This window comes from Globicephala melas, chromosome 11, assembly GCF_963455315.2.
Source record: "Globicephala melas chromosome 11, mGloMel1.2, whole genome shotgun sequence".
NCBI lineage: Eukaryota > Metazoa > Chordata > Mammalia > Artiodactyla > Delphinidae > Globicephala > Globicephala melas.
Window position 1 is genome coordinate 41302660 of NC_083324.2, and position 16584 is coordinate 41319243.

Sequence of the window (16584 nt, forward strand, 5' to 3'; positions counted from 1 at the left end):
TACTTCGTAATGTACCCTTTGTTGGCATCTTCCTCTTCTGTTGTACTTCCCCACTCCCTCCTGGAGTTTCCTTTCGAATGAACTCTTTGCTCTCCACTTCTTGCTCAGGAACTGCTTTTGGGGGAACCCAGCCTAAGCAGAATGTCACTTTCTCTGTGTAACTTTCTTCATTCAACTTTCTGCTGAGGGCCTTTGGGCACCTGTCACATTTCATTATAGTCATTTGAGTCAGATGGATCTTTTCCACTGAATGGTAAGTTTTCTAGAAATGAATCTTATTCATCTTTACATCACTGGCATTTTCCTCAGCCTGTTGCACAGTGTTCAAGACATGATTGCTGACTACAGAAAGCTTGATGCATAGGCAGAGTTGATATGAAGAGGCAAGTTTGAAGGGGCTAGTGCTGTACCACTAACCACATGCAGTAGCCGCTAGCCACGTGTTAGCCATTTCAATTAAAATTGAATCGGAGTGAAAAATTCAGTTCCTCAGTCTCGCTAGCCACATTTCAGGTGCTCAATAGCTGCATACGATCAGTGGTGATTAGATTGGACAACACAGATGTAGAACTTTTCTATCGCTGTAGATGGTTCCATCGGACAGCATGGGGCTGGGGAGCACACTGAATCTGTGATTTGGTTATGTGCAGTTTTGTGTCGGTCACAGAGCTCCTAAAAGCTTTCAGGGATCAGGGGAGTATGAACTAGCACCTATATCCTGCACTTGTGATTACCTAAGGGCAAACAGTACTTCTCAGTGCAAGAGAGAACCAGTGATGTATAGTTTTTAAATGATTGCTTTATTTACATTTTGGCTGAACCACAAAAAAGAGAAAAAGTAACTTCAAAGTTTCCTAACCAAATTGAGATTCGTGTTGCGTGGTTTAGTGTTCCAAAGTTCACATCCTGTGCTGCCCACGTAGGGTTGGATTGAGGTAAGACCTTTCAGACAGGGGTGAAAGTAAGAAAAATTAAGGCCACTCACTAGCGGTCGAGGCTGGATGGCATGGAAGGCCAAGAGCAGGTACATCCCTTCTCCAAGCATCTGATTAGGATGTGAAATGTTCTGGAAATGGAATGTTTTCTGGTCTTCACATTGGAAGTCTCTCTCATTTGGGTTGAATTTAGGTATTGGCAGTTTTCTTTTTAAGACATGATTTTGATCTTGGGCAGTGTAGGACAGAACAGTGTCCAATTCAGTCCTACAGTGAGCTTCCTGAGGGACTTAGCTGAGAACATGACAGGTGCTTAGCAAATGTTTACTGAATGAATGAGTGATAAGTGACCAGATGGATGAATGAACACATGAAACTTGAGTATACCTTAGTGAACGATGGAAAATGCACTTGGTCTCATGGCCAGTAAGAGGTGATGCTGTGGAATTGTCTATCAGGCCCCAACCTCCTTTTTTTTTTTACAATATATTTTGTAGACTTTGAGCATCCAGCTCCTAAAACTTTAGCAAGATCAGAGTTTACGTGGACTGTAAGGGGGGTTAGAGATAATCTAACCAGGTCACAGAGTTAATTCATGGCAGAGGGCTTCTAATCTCTTTATGGCTAGAATGGATACCACATCTGAGTAGTAGTCTAGCCTTTTATTTTTTTGTATAATCTAAAGTGCTGTTTATTTTTTGAAAAGTGTGTTTCCATGTTTCAAAATCTAAAAGACGCAGAAGGGTATTCAGAGAAAGATCCCTCCTTCTATTCTCTACGCACGCCCCTCCCTAAAGATGACCTCTGTTACTTCTTTCTTTTGTATCCTTAAAGAGGATGGTCAGTGCATCTAAGCACAATGAAAAAAGTGTCTCCTCTTTTTTTTTTTTTAAAAACATACATTCTGTTTTGCCCTTTGTTTTTTTCAATCAACCATATACTGCTCCTGATGCTTTAACTCTTCCTTCATACTGTCTCTTGGCCACATTCTTCTTGGCATGCTCTTGGCACCTCTCTTGACCAGCCATTAATCTTTCCTTGCCTCCACACTTGCATTTGTCTCCTAACTTACCTCCCTGCCCGGTTCTGGGGCCTCTACTCCAGTGGTCCCCAACCTTGTTGGCATGAGGGACGGGTTTCATGGAAGACAATTTTCCTATGGACCAGTGGTGGGGGGAGGGGGAGGGGTGGTTCAGGCAGTAACGTGAGCGATGTGGAGCTGCTCACCTCCTGCTTGCAGCCTGGTTCCTAACAGGCCGTGGACTGGTATCGGTCCATGGCCCAGGGGTTGGGGACCCCTGCTCTACTCCTTCCTCTGCGTGATACCAGATTTATCTTCCTGACACACCATTTTGACTGCTTTGTTCCCTTTGCCTTCCCAATAAAGCCCAAGATGCTCTGTCTGAAAATCACCCCCCATCCCAGCCTTCCCACCTCACCCTGCCATCCACACATGTTGGTGCCTTCCCCAGTCACCTTTGTATTGGGCGTACATTGGCTTCGGGTGCCTTCCCCCCAACCCTCTCCCTTTCTAAATCCTGCCCCTCCTTCAGAGACCTACTCAAAAGCCACTTCCTCCCTCAGATTCCAGCTGGAAATGGTCTTTTTCTTCCTGGCCCAGGCGTAGCATCGAGTGTGTCCCTCTTTGCGCTAAAGTTATTGTTTCTGTCTTAAACATCCTCTAATACAGGGAAAGTTTCATGGGGGCAAGGATTGTGTTTGTCTTACACAGTTTTGCATCCTTCACTTAACCTGAGGCAGTGTTTGTGCATCCTGTCTGTATCACCTAATGCACAGTTACTGGATGAACAGTGAGACTGGTGTAAAAGAGGACAGTGTCTGCACATTTCAGGACTCTTGAGAAGTTTCTATGAGCAGGGCCTTTATTCTCTATACTGAAAATACCAAATTGCTCTTCTTCTATCGAGTAGCTCATGGGAACTGTGGTCATTCAGTGTGAATAGGAGATCTGTTCATTATTAAGAATATTCAAAACAGGTGTGACATGCCATTATGGTGCTTGAGAGTACATATGCATAAATTTTTTACAAGTCTTTATCAAGCAAGGAAAGAACTAGGCACATTAAGAGATAATGTAATTGATTTATTGTATTTTGTGAAGTATGTTTCATTTATATCAATAACTGGCTGAAGTTAAGGTTTAAGATATGAAAAGCTTTACCTGTGTGTAGCTGCACATAGTAACTGTGTAACATTCAGGTGCATTAAAATATATGTAACTCTTGAAAGAATCAAGCAAAGCTCTACTTCTCAGGTTTGACAATAAGTCACTGCCCAGCTGCTGACCTTTGGTAATGCCTCTGGGGTGCATAGATAGACTGCTACCATTGGGTATATATTTTAATGTCTTTAAGAACTTCAGTGTTGCGCTGGAAGTTCAGAGGACTGGTGCAGAGGTTGATGTGTTTGCTTCATCTGCCCCATCCATCTTCTTTAGGCAATGTTCTGCATCTGACCTAAAATACAGCAGAGAGTTCCTGCTCCCCTGTTGACGGGGAGACAGAGCTGGCTCTTTCCAGTTTTTCACTAGGAAGAAATGGGATGAATTTGCCCATGTAGATGGCCACATGCCTGTAGAAAAAGTGGCGGAGGTGCTTTTGGAACCTCTCACCAACGAAGGCGTAGATCACGGGGTTGACACAGCAGTGGGTGTAGGCGATCACCTCCGTCACCAGCATGGCCAGGTCCAGCTGTCTGCTCTGCTCACACTCAGTCTCCAGGTGCACTTGAAAAGTTGAGAGGAGGACAACCAGATTGTAGGGTGTCCAGAAAATAAAGAAGACCACCATGATGACAAAAATGAGCCGGATGGCCTTGTATTTTTTTTTACTGGGGCATCTCAGCAGTGTTTTAATGATTCCTGAGTAGCAGATGGCCATAATGAGCAGAGGCAGAGCGAGACCCAGGATATTCAACCTCAGAGCATGGAAACACTTCCAGGCATTCTCTCCATTCTTTGGGTAAAGAGGACTGCAGAAAGTCTGTTCAAACTCCTCTTGGGACTCATGGAAGATAAATTCAGGGAGGGCTGCTAACCCTGCCAGGACCCAGGTGAAGATGCTTGTGATGATACCAAAAGTGGTCGTCCGGGCTCGAAGGGCAAACACGGCGTGCACGATGGCCAGATACCGGTCTATGGTCAGGAGTATGATGAAGAAGATCTCACTGTACAAGCCCATGTAATAGAGCCCAGAGAGCAACTTACACATATGGTGGCCAAAAACCCACTCATTCCACCCAACATAGTGAATCCAGAACGGCAGAGTGAATAAGAAGAGCAAGTCGGAAATGGCCAGATTGAGCAGGTAGATGTTGGTCATAATCCGGAGCTTGTTGTATTTTGTGAGGATCACCACCACCACTACATTGCCCAGCAGACCAACCGTGAACACCAGGGAATACAGTGGGGGCAGGAACTGAGCCCCCAGCTCCTTGATGTTGCTTTTTTCACATGGCAGTGCCCCCTCATAGTCATAGGGTGTGGTCCCAGCAGCTTCACCCACAGTCTCAGTCCCATCGACTGAGGTCGCCATTTCCCTTGTCTCTGTGATAGAAGAAGGAAAAAGCAACCCCACAGTTAGCCATGATCACCCCTTGTGACCCACACCACTTGGTTTATACATTTACTCAATAAAACCACATGGGATAAACAGCCTATACATTCCTCAGCATGTATTTCCAAAGGTATATCAGAGATGCTGTGGGGGGAGATGTCTGGAGTGAAAGATCTACCGTTTTCAAAGTCAGCATGATCCGGGATGGGAAAGGAAACAGAAGAGTTGTGAGTGGTGGTGAAGAGTGGGCGTGTTGCTCTCAGAAAGCATTTGAAGGAAGAAATACAAAACTCGAAGAGACAGGTTGGGTAATGATAACAATAATATTATACTAATTTTATTATTACTGTATCTTTTAAGGTATTTTGCATTTTATGTGTTATATATGACTTTCAAAATCATCTTACCTATTTAAAAACCAAATGCTAATAATAATAATAGTGGTAATAATGATAATAGTGATTATTATCATTAGAAATAACTACCCCCTCTCCATGGCCCCATAACAATGTGCTGTTCATCATAGCTAATGGGGAGATTGAACGTTAAAGAAATTTAATAATTAGCCTAAAATCCTCTAGTAAGTAATTGCAAAAGTTCAAGCTAGATCTTCAGAGTCTATGTCCAGTTCTCTCATCCCTGGATTCAAGTGCAGTGATTTTTAACTTTTTTTTCCTTACATCTTTATTGGAGTATAATTGCTGTACATTGTTGTGTTAGTTTCTACTGTATAACAAAGTGAATCAGCTATACGTATACATATATCCCTATATCCCCTCCCTCTTGCGTCTCCCTTCCACCCTCCTTATCCCACCCCTCTAGGTGGACACAAAGCACCGAGCTGATCTCCCTGTGCTATGCGGCTGCTTCGCACTAGCTATCTGTTTTACATTTGGTAGTGTATATATGTCATTGCCACTCTCTATGACCCAGCAATCCCACTATTGGGCATATACCCCGAGAAAACCATAATTCAAAAAGAGTCATGTACCACAGTGTTCATTGCAGCACTATTTACAATAGCCAGGACATGGAAGCAACCTAAGTGTCCATTGACAGATGAGTGGATAAAGAAGATGTGGCACATATATACAATGGAATATTACTCAGCCATAAAAAGAAACGAAATTGGGTTATTTGTAGTGAGGTGGATGGACCTACAGTCTGTCATACAGAGTAAATTAAGTCAGAAAGAGAAAAACAAATACCGTATGCTAACACGTATATATGGAATCTTAAAAAAAAAAAAAAGGTCCGAAGAACCTAGGGACAGGATAGGAATAAAGATGCAGACGTAGAGAGTGGACTTGAGGACATGGGGAGGGGGAAGGGTAAGCTGGGATGATCTTTAACTTTTGATGACTTAGCTATTATAATAGTTACTAACTATTGTAATAATTATAAGCAGCATTCCCTTTTCCTGTTCGTGACAGTGCTGACTAAGCCAGTCATGTGCCAAGAGCAAACCCCTTAGAGCTTCTCCTTCATAAAGGAGCTGAGCATAGGCCAGTGGGACTTCATATTAGATTTGATATTTTTTAGAGCAGGATCCCTAGGGCCAGTGCCTGCTTTTCTTAAGATTACAGACTTGGCTGGAGAAGAAGGAAAAACAGACAAGGGAGGAGTCCATGAAGGGCAGTTAATCCCTGCACTGCCTCCTCAGAAGGAGTCCTACTGACTTTCTCCTTTCTATGAAGGCACACATGTGAGGTCATGAATGTATGTCAGCAGGCATTTCTCAAGGCAAGTCTTCAAACTGCAATAATTGGAGCCAATGGCAAGGATTGTCTTTGCTTCTTAAGAGAATACTGGGACCCCAGAGGTCAGCACCTGTCAGGGTTCTGTGTAGTCCATGTGAGAGTGGAGAGGGGAGACACAGGAGCTGTTCCTGGCTGTTCTGCTCGCCAGCGATAGGACTTAGACAGGCCTTTACCTCTGAGCCTTGTTTACTTATCTCTAAAAGAAGGATCATGGTAGCACCCAAGGTTGTGGTGAGCATCAAATCAGACAGTCTACATGAGATAACATTTTAAATTAGAAAAAACCTGTAAAATTGGTAGGAAGCAGAAGTGAAAGAAAGGCAGTGAGAAGCAATTTCATATGAAATCAGGAAAAAGTAGGGACTTCTGGATAGAACTTGATCTATTTTCATAGCTCTGTCCTGGTACATCATCTACTGATAAGTGACACCTTCAGGCTTTTGAGGTGAAAAATGGAATTGAGGAATAACTGATTTGTATGATCTTATCAGCATTCTTATTCCTAATGGCAAAATCCACAGCAGCTGAGAAAAAATACCTGTCACTTTGTCTGTTATGCATTTTCAACATGAGTGTCTCTCTAAATCTTAATGTCTAAAGCAAGAAAGGAACAGGGCCTCTACTCACCATTAATTATTTGTATATTCTTTCCTTTTCTCCCAGACTGATCTAAAAACATGTCAGACTTTTAAAAAAATTTCACTGAAGTTTTGTTCAACTTGAGGATCGTCTTTAATTCATGTGTCACTTCCATAAATCCAACATGATCAGTATAAGATTATAGAATCTTGGTGGGGGGTGGGTGCCTAGACTGCAAAGCACAGGGAAGCAAGCAGGTTCTGTAGAGTCAGAAGCCAAGTCGTTGATTACTAGTTACATGGGGTCAGAGACACAAAAACAGGGTTTTTACCTGTCTGCAGTCCTAATCACAGTCCTTGCAGTTTGGAAAAATGATACAGTAATAGTAAACAACATCAACAGTAAAGAAAGGCGTGCACGCGCGGACACACACGCACACACACAGTAAAAACCACCCCAAATCTCACCATGATGAGTTTACCACCAATAACATTTCTCTATGTAGATATGCATATGCGGATACGAAGTTTTACAAAAATTGACATCATACTCCTTTAGCTGGTTCACTAAAATTGCTCACAATACAACTCAACCGTGCACTGTAAATGAAGTTTCTTTAGTCTCCAAAACTATTTGGATCTCTGTTACTAGCTTCCCACCTGCTGGGTAGCAGGAAAAAGTATTCACAAATTTTAGTCCTAAGTGGTTTAAATTTAGTCTGATCCATCCATTGATTTGAATGATGACTAGGTTTTACTCATCCTGTGTTGCCAGCTTATAATTTCAGTCCCTTGTCTTCTCTCATTGGTTCTTTCTAAGATGGCAGTGGAGATATAGGGGAAGGGCCAGCATGACTTGATGCGTGGGTGGAGGGAGAAGGGGGTACCCTAGTCTCCTGTTGGTTCTTGATTTACGTGGCTTGTGTCTGCTGAGGCGGGTCAACCTAGTCCCAACCCTGAGCCTTGTGCTGGCATCTGCTGCAATGGTTTGTAGCTAATGGCTTCAGGATCGATTCATTCTCAGTCCTCCCCAGGCACAGTGACCTCTCCCAGGTGATGGAGTGTTCCCTCGGCTCTGGCTGGAATGGAGAAGCACATCTCCATCAGGTTTCTGGCCCAGGCTATGCTCTTTCTTCTGAACTGGCAGGTGCCCAGGCAGACATGCTCCTCCTTGACTCCATGTCCATGCCATGTACAAACCAAGGGACACGCAAGACTGCAAACCAGATCTTTTTTCTGCCTGACCACCAGCTTAACTGCGCTAACCACCCCATGTGGGTAAGGAGGTGCCTTGCAGAGAGACATCCTTTGGGGTTACCTCCAATTTATCAAACAGCCCTCCACACCCCCCAACTCTGGTCAAAGCCTGGATGGGAGAGATAGGGATACACAGATGTGACTGCTTCCTTCCATAGTCTCTTTTCTCACAATTCCTGGACTCAGAAGGAGAGGAGCCCTCTCCCTGCCATTCTTTTCTGGCCAGGTCCAACTAAATATATATGCAACCTTCGTTTATACTGTGGTAAATGGTATGAGGTAATGGATACCTCATAATTTCACATTCACCAGTGTAAAATTTTAATGAGTGTTGCAAAACTGAATTGAACAGAAATATTTAGAATTGGAGACCCTTCTTTAGAAAATATATTTGTTTGAAATGCCATTTTAATTATCAAAAAAAAATGTAATGATGATACTCAATGCTAGTGAGTTTGCAGTGAACCTTATTCATTGCTGGAGCGCTTATTCATTGATGATGCAATGTAACTTGTTTTAATAAATTTTATATATAACAGGAACCATCAAGATACACATGGCTTTGATCCAGTAGTTCTAATCCTGGGAATTTACCCTAAGGGGAAAAGGTCCAAGACATAATGTGCACAAGGGTGTTCACTGTGGCGTTGTTTTTGTAGTAGAAAAACAAGAAATGGGAACGATCTAAATGTTTGACACATGAAGGATATTTTGAATAAATTGTAGTCCATTTACACAGTAGATTATTATGTAGTCATTAAAACTAGTTTTGGATACCAGATAGAATCACAGACAAATGTTTATAAAAATGAAGAGAATGTAAAGTGTGTAAACGAAGATTGCAACAGCATGAAATTATATGTACATGTAAAAGGCAACAGGCAAAGAATCAAAATAGCTGTGGGGCGTAGGTGGATTATCATTTTCAAAGCTGTAAAATTTTAAAATTTTCTATATTCCCTTATCAATTAAACTGTCGTTGAAAGCTAGTGTTTTTAGGCAGGGACTGCTGGAAGATTTGGCAGACACATTTTCTAAAGGTAATTGTGTTGAAAACCCAGGCAAATTAAAAGATGAAGGGTTTCCTCATCAGAACTTGAAACCACAAACTGAGATCTAAGAAACTTGAAGAAGAGGGCACACTAGGTAAAGCATTTGAATTTTGTTCTGAAATTTGGAGATCTTAGTAGCCAGGTTCTCCCCCTTGATCTTGGGTGGAGCTGACATACAACCCCCAGACTGGGGTAGGGGAGGTGTCTTTTAGGGTCTTGAGACCTGCTTTGGCTGGGGCTCAGCGGGCCTCCACGGGAAGAGTGAGAAGGCCTTTCGGATGACCACAGCAGGCACCTTCGTGTGGACAGGTGGGCCGTGAGGACACCAGCTCCCAGGATGCCTCCAAATTATTCAGTGTGTGATACTCTCATGCCCACATTTTCTCTTCTTCCCACTCCACGATTCTTAGCGCTTTTGGCAAATTCTGAACTTGGAGGATATTCACAGGGCCCCTGCTCTTCTCTTGCTGGGCCAGCCTTTCAGCCTGTATAGCTGGACACTGTGCTTAAACATCCAGAGTGCACATCAGAAGGCCACCCCCCAGGGTTTACAGTAATTCAAACCTTCCTGTCTTTGAAGACGTGGAGACCATTTCTCTGGACCCTCCCCAAATGCAAGCCAGAGCCCCTCCTAATGAGAATCCACTCAAAGAATCTTATTAAACTCTAAAGACACGCCAAATCAAGCCAGTGCACTGGGCCTCCAGCTCCTTGGTCCTGAGCCCCAGCCAGTACAGTGCCTCTGACTGAAAGAAATATGTATTTCTCAGCATGGATCAAATAATGCATGATATCGTCAGAAGCTTTTTTTGTATGATGTAGTTTTTTCCCCCTTATTGTCAGCAACCACCTGGGAAGGAAAAAATACTGAGAAGAAAATGGCCTCTGAGTTCAGGAAGTTTACGTTCTTTACACATAACCAATGTGAGACAATAGTGAGTAATAACTGTGCCTTCCTTAGGCCAGCACTTTATACAGGCTTGTTTGTCTTCACAGCTTTGCAAGGTAGGTTTTTATATACCCATTTTATAGATGAGCAAACAGAGGCTTGGCAAGGCTCAGTCACTATTCCGTTGATGCACGGCAGGGCTGGGACTCTGTGTCTCCAAAGACCACACTGCTATAGCCTTAGGGTCCCATTTAGTAAGGGCCTCCACACCCCAAGATTACATAGATGTTTATATATATTCTAGTATCTTTATGGTTCCGTTTTTATACACGCAGATCACTAATATGTTTTAGTTTGGTTTGATACATGGCGTGAAGTGCATTTCTATTTTATTTCTCTCTGAATGGTTGACCAATTTAAAGACACCATATGTTGAGTAACTACCTTCTCTCTCCTCCTTGGGCTGGAAACATCACCTTTGCCATATGTTCCCTCAAGTTCCTGATTCTGCTTGTGTACTTTACATCCCATTGATTTCTGTGCCAGAAACACTCTTTTAATTACTGTAGATTTATTAGATCATTTATATAGATTATCCGATTATACAACTGCCTTTCATTATTCATTTTGCAGTATGTCTTATCTGTTAGAGCCATTTGTCCTATTAGATAAACTTTTGGATCACTTGGTCAGTTACTTACAGAAACATAATTTTGAGTGGTATTTTGTTACATTTGTAAATAAGTTTAGGAAGAGTTGATAAGTTTACATATCAAACGTTTATATCTGGGAACATGCTATGTCTGCTTACCATAGAGCTTTAAGTTATTGGTCTTGCACATTTCTTTTTAAATTTTTATCTGCCTTTATATTTCTGAGGTTACTGTGAATGATATATTTTTCCCTAGCAAATTTTCTAACCAATCGTTAGTAGTGTAAAAAAAATTATTTTACATGTTTTAAGCTGATTACCTTACTGATTTTTAAAAATAAACTCCTAGATAGATAATCATATATCTGTGACACAGTGATAAGATTATATCCTCCTTTCTGTTATTTCTTATTTGTTTCTCTCACCTTATTGCTTTGGCTGGAACTTCCACAGTGATGTTAAGTAATAGTGGTGCTAGTACGTTTGTCTGGTTCCTGATTATAATTGGACATCCTACCCCCCAACCTTTCAAAGTCCCCAAAGTACAAGAAAGATACTATTAATTTGAAATCCGTTTTATTCTAAAACTTTGCTAAAGTGGAAAACTGTCATGCCTATGATGAAGAGTGCTGATCCTTGACAGTAGCGGGAGTTTGGTTAAAACCAGACATGTCTGATAGAAGGCCACATGCTGAATGATATCCCAGTTTAGTAACGTTACTAATCGTGTGTGTGTGTGTGTGTGTGTGTGTGTGTGTGTGTGTGTGTGTGTGTGTAAGTGCTTAGTCTCTTTGAGGGGGATCCGCCTCTCAGGTGAACTTGATAGATCATCTAAAGAATATAGAGAAGAGAGCAGGTGTGAAGTCAGTGCTTACCATCCTGAAACTGCCTGTCCATCTGGAAGAGCCCTGCCTACAGGTGACTCCTGGTGGGGATCACTCCTGCAGGACCACCTGCTGTTAAGATCAGGTTCCATGCCTAAGGCCCTAGATACTTCTGGTTTCATGGGTATTTGGTGCCAAGGAATCATAGTTGTAAGATTTTCTTGCTTATATATCCTTGGTCCTCCTCAGTCTAGGATAATTATTCAATTCCTGAGTCTGAAGAAATGACTGTGTGACCTAGAGCAAGTAGGTTAACCTCTCTGTGCTTCAGAATCTTTATGTGTAACCTGGTGATAAGAAGACTTACTGCCTCATGGGGTTCTCCAGTCATTCATTCAGCAAATACTTAGTAGCACCTATGATATGCCAGGCACTATTCCAGGGACACAGGCATATCAGTGAACAGAATAGACAAAACTCTCTGACCTCATGAAGCTTATATTCTAGTTGGGGAATAATATATAACTAAAATCTACAGTGTCTCAGATGGTCATGAGTGCTACAGAGAAAGATAAAGTAGGAGATGAGGAAAGGCAGTAGGATGGGGTTGAAGAGGTGCAGTTTAAATTGGAGGGGGTCAACAAGGAGCTCGTGAGATGACATTTGAGAAAAGTCTTGAGGAAGGTGAGGGAGTGAGGTTATAGAAAACACAGTGATTGGTATCCAGTAATGTTTTAACAAGACATTTCAGCCTTCGTTAAAATCTTTAGTTACAGTAAATGAGGATTTTGAATTTCCACAAATGGTTTTGGATCTCAAGCAAATTAAATAACCTAATGGGAACCCAAGATTATATTAATCCATTTACCGACTGACATTCCAATGAAGAATCATCGAGGTTAGATTATCTTTCACAAAGATGACAGGAATAGATAGGTACGTAGGTAGGTAGATAGATAGATAGATGATACACTGCACCCTCCCAAATTTTTTGAATCTGTTTACTGTCTCTGAGTTACATCCCTCCAACCTCCTTAAGCTGAAGTGAGAAGAAAAGAGGAAATTTAGGGGTTGAACTAAGAGTATCCTCAGTTGCAGGCTCTTTAGAAGCCAGCCCCAAGAGCTAATTCAGTCTTCGTCTATGTTAACAGATCATCCAGAACAAAGGAAATCTACCCATCTGATTCTCCATGTTCCTCTCTACCCAGCTAGCCCTTCATTTATTCATCCAATTACCTATCCATCTAGCTCCTCAAATTGCTTCCCACTTACACAGTTTGAAACCAGCCCCCCTTCCCTTGTACTTCTTTCCACAGCAAACCTGGGATAGTCAGAAAAAATAATGATCTGGTACAGCACTATCCAATAGAACTTTTCTGCAGTGATGGAATGTTCTGTATCTGTGCTGTTCAGTAAAGCACCTACAAGCCACATGGCTATTGAGCACTTGGAATGTGGCTACTGCTGCTGAAGAACTGAGCTTTTCATGTTATTTAATTAAGTTCAGTTGGAATAGCCACATGTGGCAAGTAGCCACCATATTGGACAGTGCAGGACTAGTGCCCCGTATAATGCCTGACAAGTAATAGCTGCTTAATAAATGCTTCTTAAATGAATACAAGGATGGAGCAGAATAATTTTACCTTGCTTTTCACTTTTCAGACTATACATTTGAAATATTAGGTTCTGTCCCAGGTACCACATTTTAAGAGGGAGCATAGGATCAACCTGGAGCATAGGACAGGCTAGGATGATAAAGGTCCAGAAACATCAGCTGTAGTTGGCAGAACTTGAATGTTCTGTATGAAAAAAGTCTTCAGATTTATTTTAGTTTCTTTTCTTTTCCTTTTTATCCCAATATTTATACATCTTTGATCTGGACCAAAGTTTTCTAATCTTTTTTTGTTAAAAAATTGGATTAGGCGATGTTTTGGATTCCTTTGAGAAGGGAAAGCCTGTAATGGAATAGCTTTTCCTGTAGAGGAGGGAGTAGACTCTCCAGAGAACAGGAATTTGATGGTATTGGAAGAAACTACATTCAGTCCCATATGGGGAAGAACTGGCTGAGAACCAAGTTGTGCAGGAACAGAATGGGCTGTCTTGTGAGCCAGTAAACTCCCTCCCTAGAAATACACAGGAACCCCTCAAGGTTGAAATCCTGAATAAATGCAGTCTTCTTCCCAGCAGCAGACATCTCCCAGCCTTTATGTTTTAGAGCAGCACATGGACTTGCACGGCTGCCACTCATATTATTAGTTACTAGAGCAAAGTTTACATGCTATTCTTGGAGTGTAGTCAGTTAAGTAACTTGGTTTCATCCACCTGCCAAGTGACTTTGGATATTTTTACCAACTTCCTTGTTCAAAGATTAGATTTACACTTTATATTCCAGTAGCGGGTGTTTCCAATGTGGCTGATTTTTAGTGTTTGTATACAGGCTGATATGTTACTTAGTTGAAAGAGATGATCATGAAGAAGTGTTTTATGGGGAAATTACGCCTATGCAGTCAAAATAACATGGTTGGGATGTTCAGCATACTGGAGGGTCAGCTTCCTGGCCCCTGGTATTTCCACCTCCACCTGTGCCTTGGAGAGAGAACCACTGCCTCTTTTCTAGGCCCCATGTTTGTTACAGTTGATATCACACTTGTATGCCCTTTTGTATTCTGAGACTTAAAATTTTATACCCTGCACCTAGTTCCATGTGGTTAAAAATTATTTGAAAATATAATTTGTAACAACTGCAACATATTGTATATTTATGGTTATTTAATCATTGTCTTACTGTTGTGTGATTAAGTTGTTTCCAATTTGCACCTTTACAAATAATGCTGCAGTAAACATCTTTGTCTGTATTTTTATTATTTCCTTAAAGTAGATTTCCCAAAGCACAGTTTCTACTGCTAGTCATATTGCTAAGACTCTTGATGCATTTTGCCAAATTGCTTCCAGAAGGTGTGTAACAATATATATACTAGTAGGTGATGGTGCCAGTCTCAGCAAGCATCCATCAATACGGAGATCTAAGAGAAAAAAATTCCTCAGCCAATTTTACAGGCAACAAGGATGTCATTAATTATGTAACTAACACTTATTTAATTACTGAGGGTTGTTTTCTTTCTTTCTTTCTTTCTTTTTTTGTGGTACGCAGACCTCTCACTGTTGTGGCCTCTCCCGCTGCGGAGCACAGTCTCCAGATGCACAGCCTCAGTGGCCATGGCTCACGGGCCCAGCCGCTCTGCGGCATGTGGGATCTTCCCGGACTGGGGCACGAACCCATGTCCCCTGCATCAGCAGGCGGACTCTCAACCACTGCACCACCAGGGAAGCCCCGAGGGTTTTTTTTTTTTTAGCTGTAATTATTAATCATTTGTATTTCCTTTTCTGCGAATTATCTGTTTGTGCCCTTTACCCATTTTATTCTGCTGGGTATATCTGCTTTTTTCTTATTAAGTCATGCAGTTATTCCTCTAGGAGAAATAACTCCACCTGCATAGTTCATGGTAATCATCATCATTTTCTGAAAAGAGCTTCAGATACACTCCAACTCCTATCACTTCCATGTACCAAAGACCCCGTAAGCCCACCGCCTCCCCTCAAAACGCTTGTCGCACAACAGTTAACTTTCATCCCCAACCAATTGAAGGTTTCCCAGAAGATTAGGAAGGCTTTCTCTTCCTGCCCTCTAATATAGATCCAGGAAAAGCAAACAGTCAACTTTGTAGATCCAGATAAAAAGACACCAAGCCAGCCGAACAACTGATCCATCTAATAGCCAGACTTAGAGTGGATTTTCAATGAAAAATTGAAATATATATGTATATATATACAGATATAATATATAAAAGTATGTACACACATATGTCAATTATACTTTCACTGAATGTTTCTTACAAATCAATATCAATAACACAAAGCTACTAAGTATAACCCTTTTGGAGTGGTCATCCTCTCAATAGTTGAGAATTTATGAAAGCCCAGGGAAGGCAGCATGGACACAGCCTTGGGCATGTTGACCGAAGAGGATAAAAGGCCAAGTTTGGATGAGTGGAAGAGGCAAACACATCATGATACGGGTGAGAGAAAAGCAGAATGGGAGAAAGCAAGACGAAAATGGACATAATTTCACAATCTGCTCTCCCACTTTGGTCCCAAACTACCTACTGCATTGCAGTAGGCCTCCCTCTCTACCTCCTCCATCCAAGAGTACTCCTGGGAGGAATTGCTTCTGCCTGGCTACACCCCTTGCTCCATCTCCTTTCTCCTAGGAACCTGATGATCTACCTGGGAACCTCTCCTGAATAAACAACTTCTGTTGCATTTAATAAGTTCTCGCCCAGATGAGAACAAAAAGAAGACAGTGGTACCTGCCAATTTAGCAAAGTCCTTTATGCGTCCAGTGATAGCTTAGGTCTTGCTACTCATGAAACGGAGATACCATCTGATACCACCAGCGACATTAGTAAGGTAGGAAGGAACACAGCTTCCTGTTTCAAACGGGCTTAGTTTCTACGGTTTTGCAAATTTTTAAAAAGATAATCGAGCTTAAGAGCAGTTCTTCTTTTCTATGGTTGAGATCACACACTAAGCACTCAGTTGAGTAATCCTTGAGATGAACGCCATTGATGTTTAGCAGCTATTTTAGGGGTTCTGCCTTCCCTTGGAATTGCTCATTGTTTTGGAAGGGGGGATAATTCTTGAATAAGCAGGGCTTTGACCTTTGAGGAGACAGGATAAAAAACGAAATCGGGATTTCCTTCTAAAGAAAGACTGATGGCTGGGGGATAACCTAATCATTCTGCGGAGCTCAATGGGAGACTTTGATGAGATGAGTTGTAGTATGGGTTTACACACCCAAGAAGACTTGAGCTTGAGTTTCAGTTGGGGCGCCCACATGCCCACAGCATGACCTTGGGTTAATCATTTAATCCTGCTGGACCTCAGCTTTCTCATCTGTCAACTGGGAATAATAATAACTACATCATAGGGTTGCCATGGACCCAACTAAGATAAATATGTAAAAAGTCTTTGTGGACTATCCATGGCTAAGCAACCGTAACGG

General features: G+C 41.9%; 1 protein-coding gene across 1 annotated transcript; it reads right to left on the minus strand.

Annotated features, from left to right (window-relative positions):
- Nucleotides 1–3412: 3412 nt before the first annotated feature.
- Nucleotides 3413–15940, minus strand: CCR3 (C-C motif chemokine receptor 3). Its single transcript, XM_070046790.1, has 2 exons — nucleotides 15890–15940; nucleotides 3413–4500 (listed from the first exon to the last, which is right to left on the minus strand). Exon 2 carries the CDS (start codon nucleotides 4487–4489, stop codon nucleotides 3413–3415), a length of 1077 nt encoding a protein of 358 aa, XP_069902891.1. The 5' UTR covers nucleotides 4490–4500; nucleotides 15890–15940.
- Between the last annotated feature and the right edge of the window lie 644 nt (nucleotides 15941–16584).

Bases quoted from the DNA above. Each gene is read 5' to 3' on its own strand.
- CCR3 (XM_070046790.1), bottom strand. From the start codon at position 4,489: ATGGCGACCTCAGTCGATGGGACTGAGACTGTGGGTGAAGCTGCTGGG.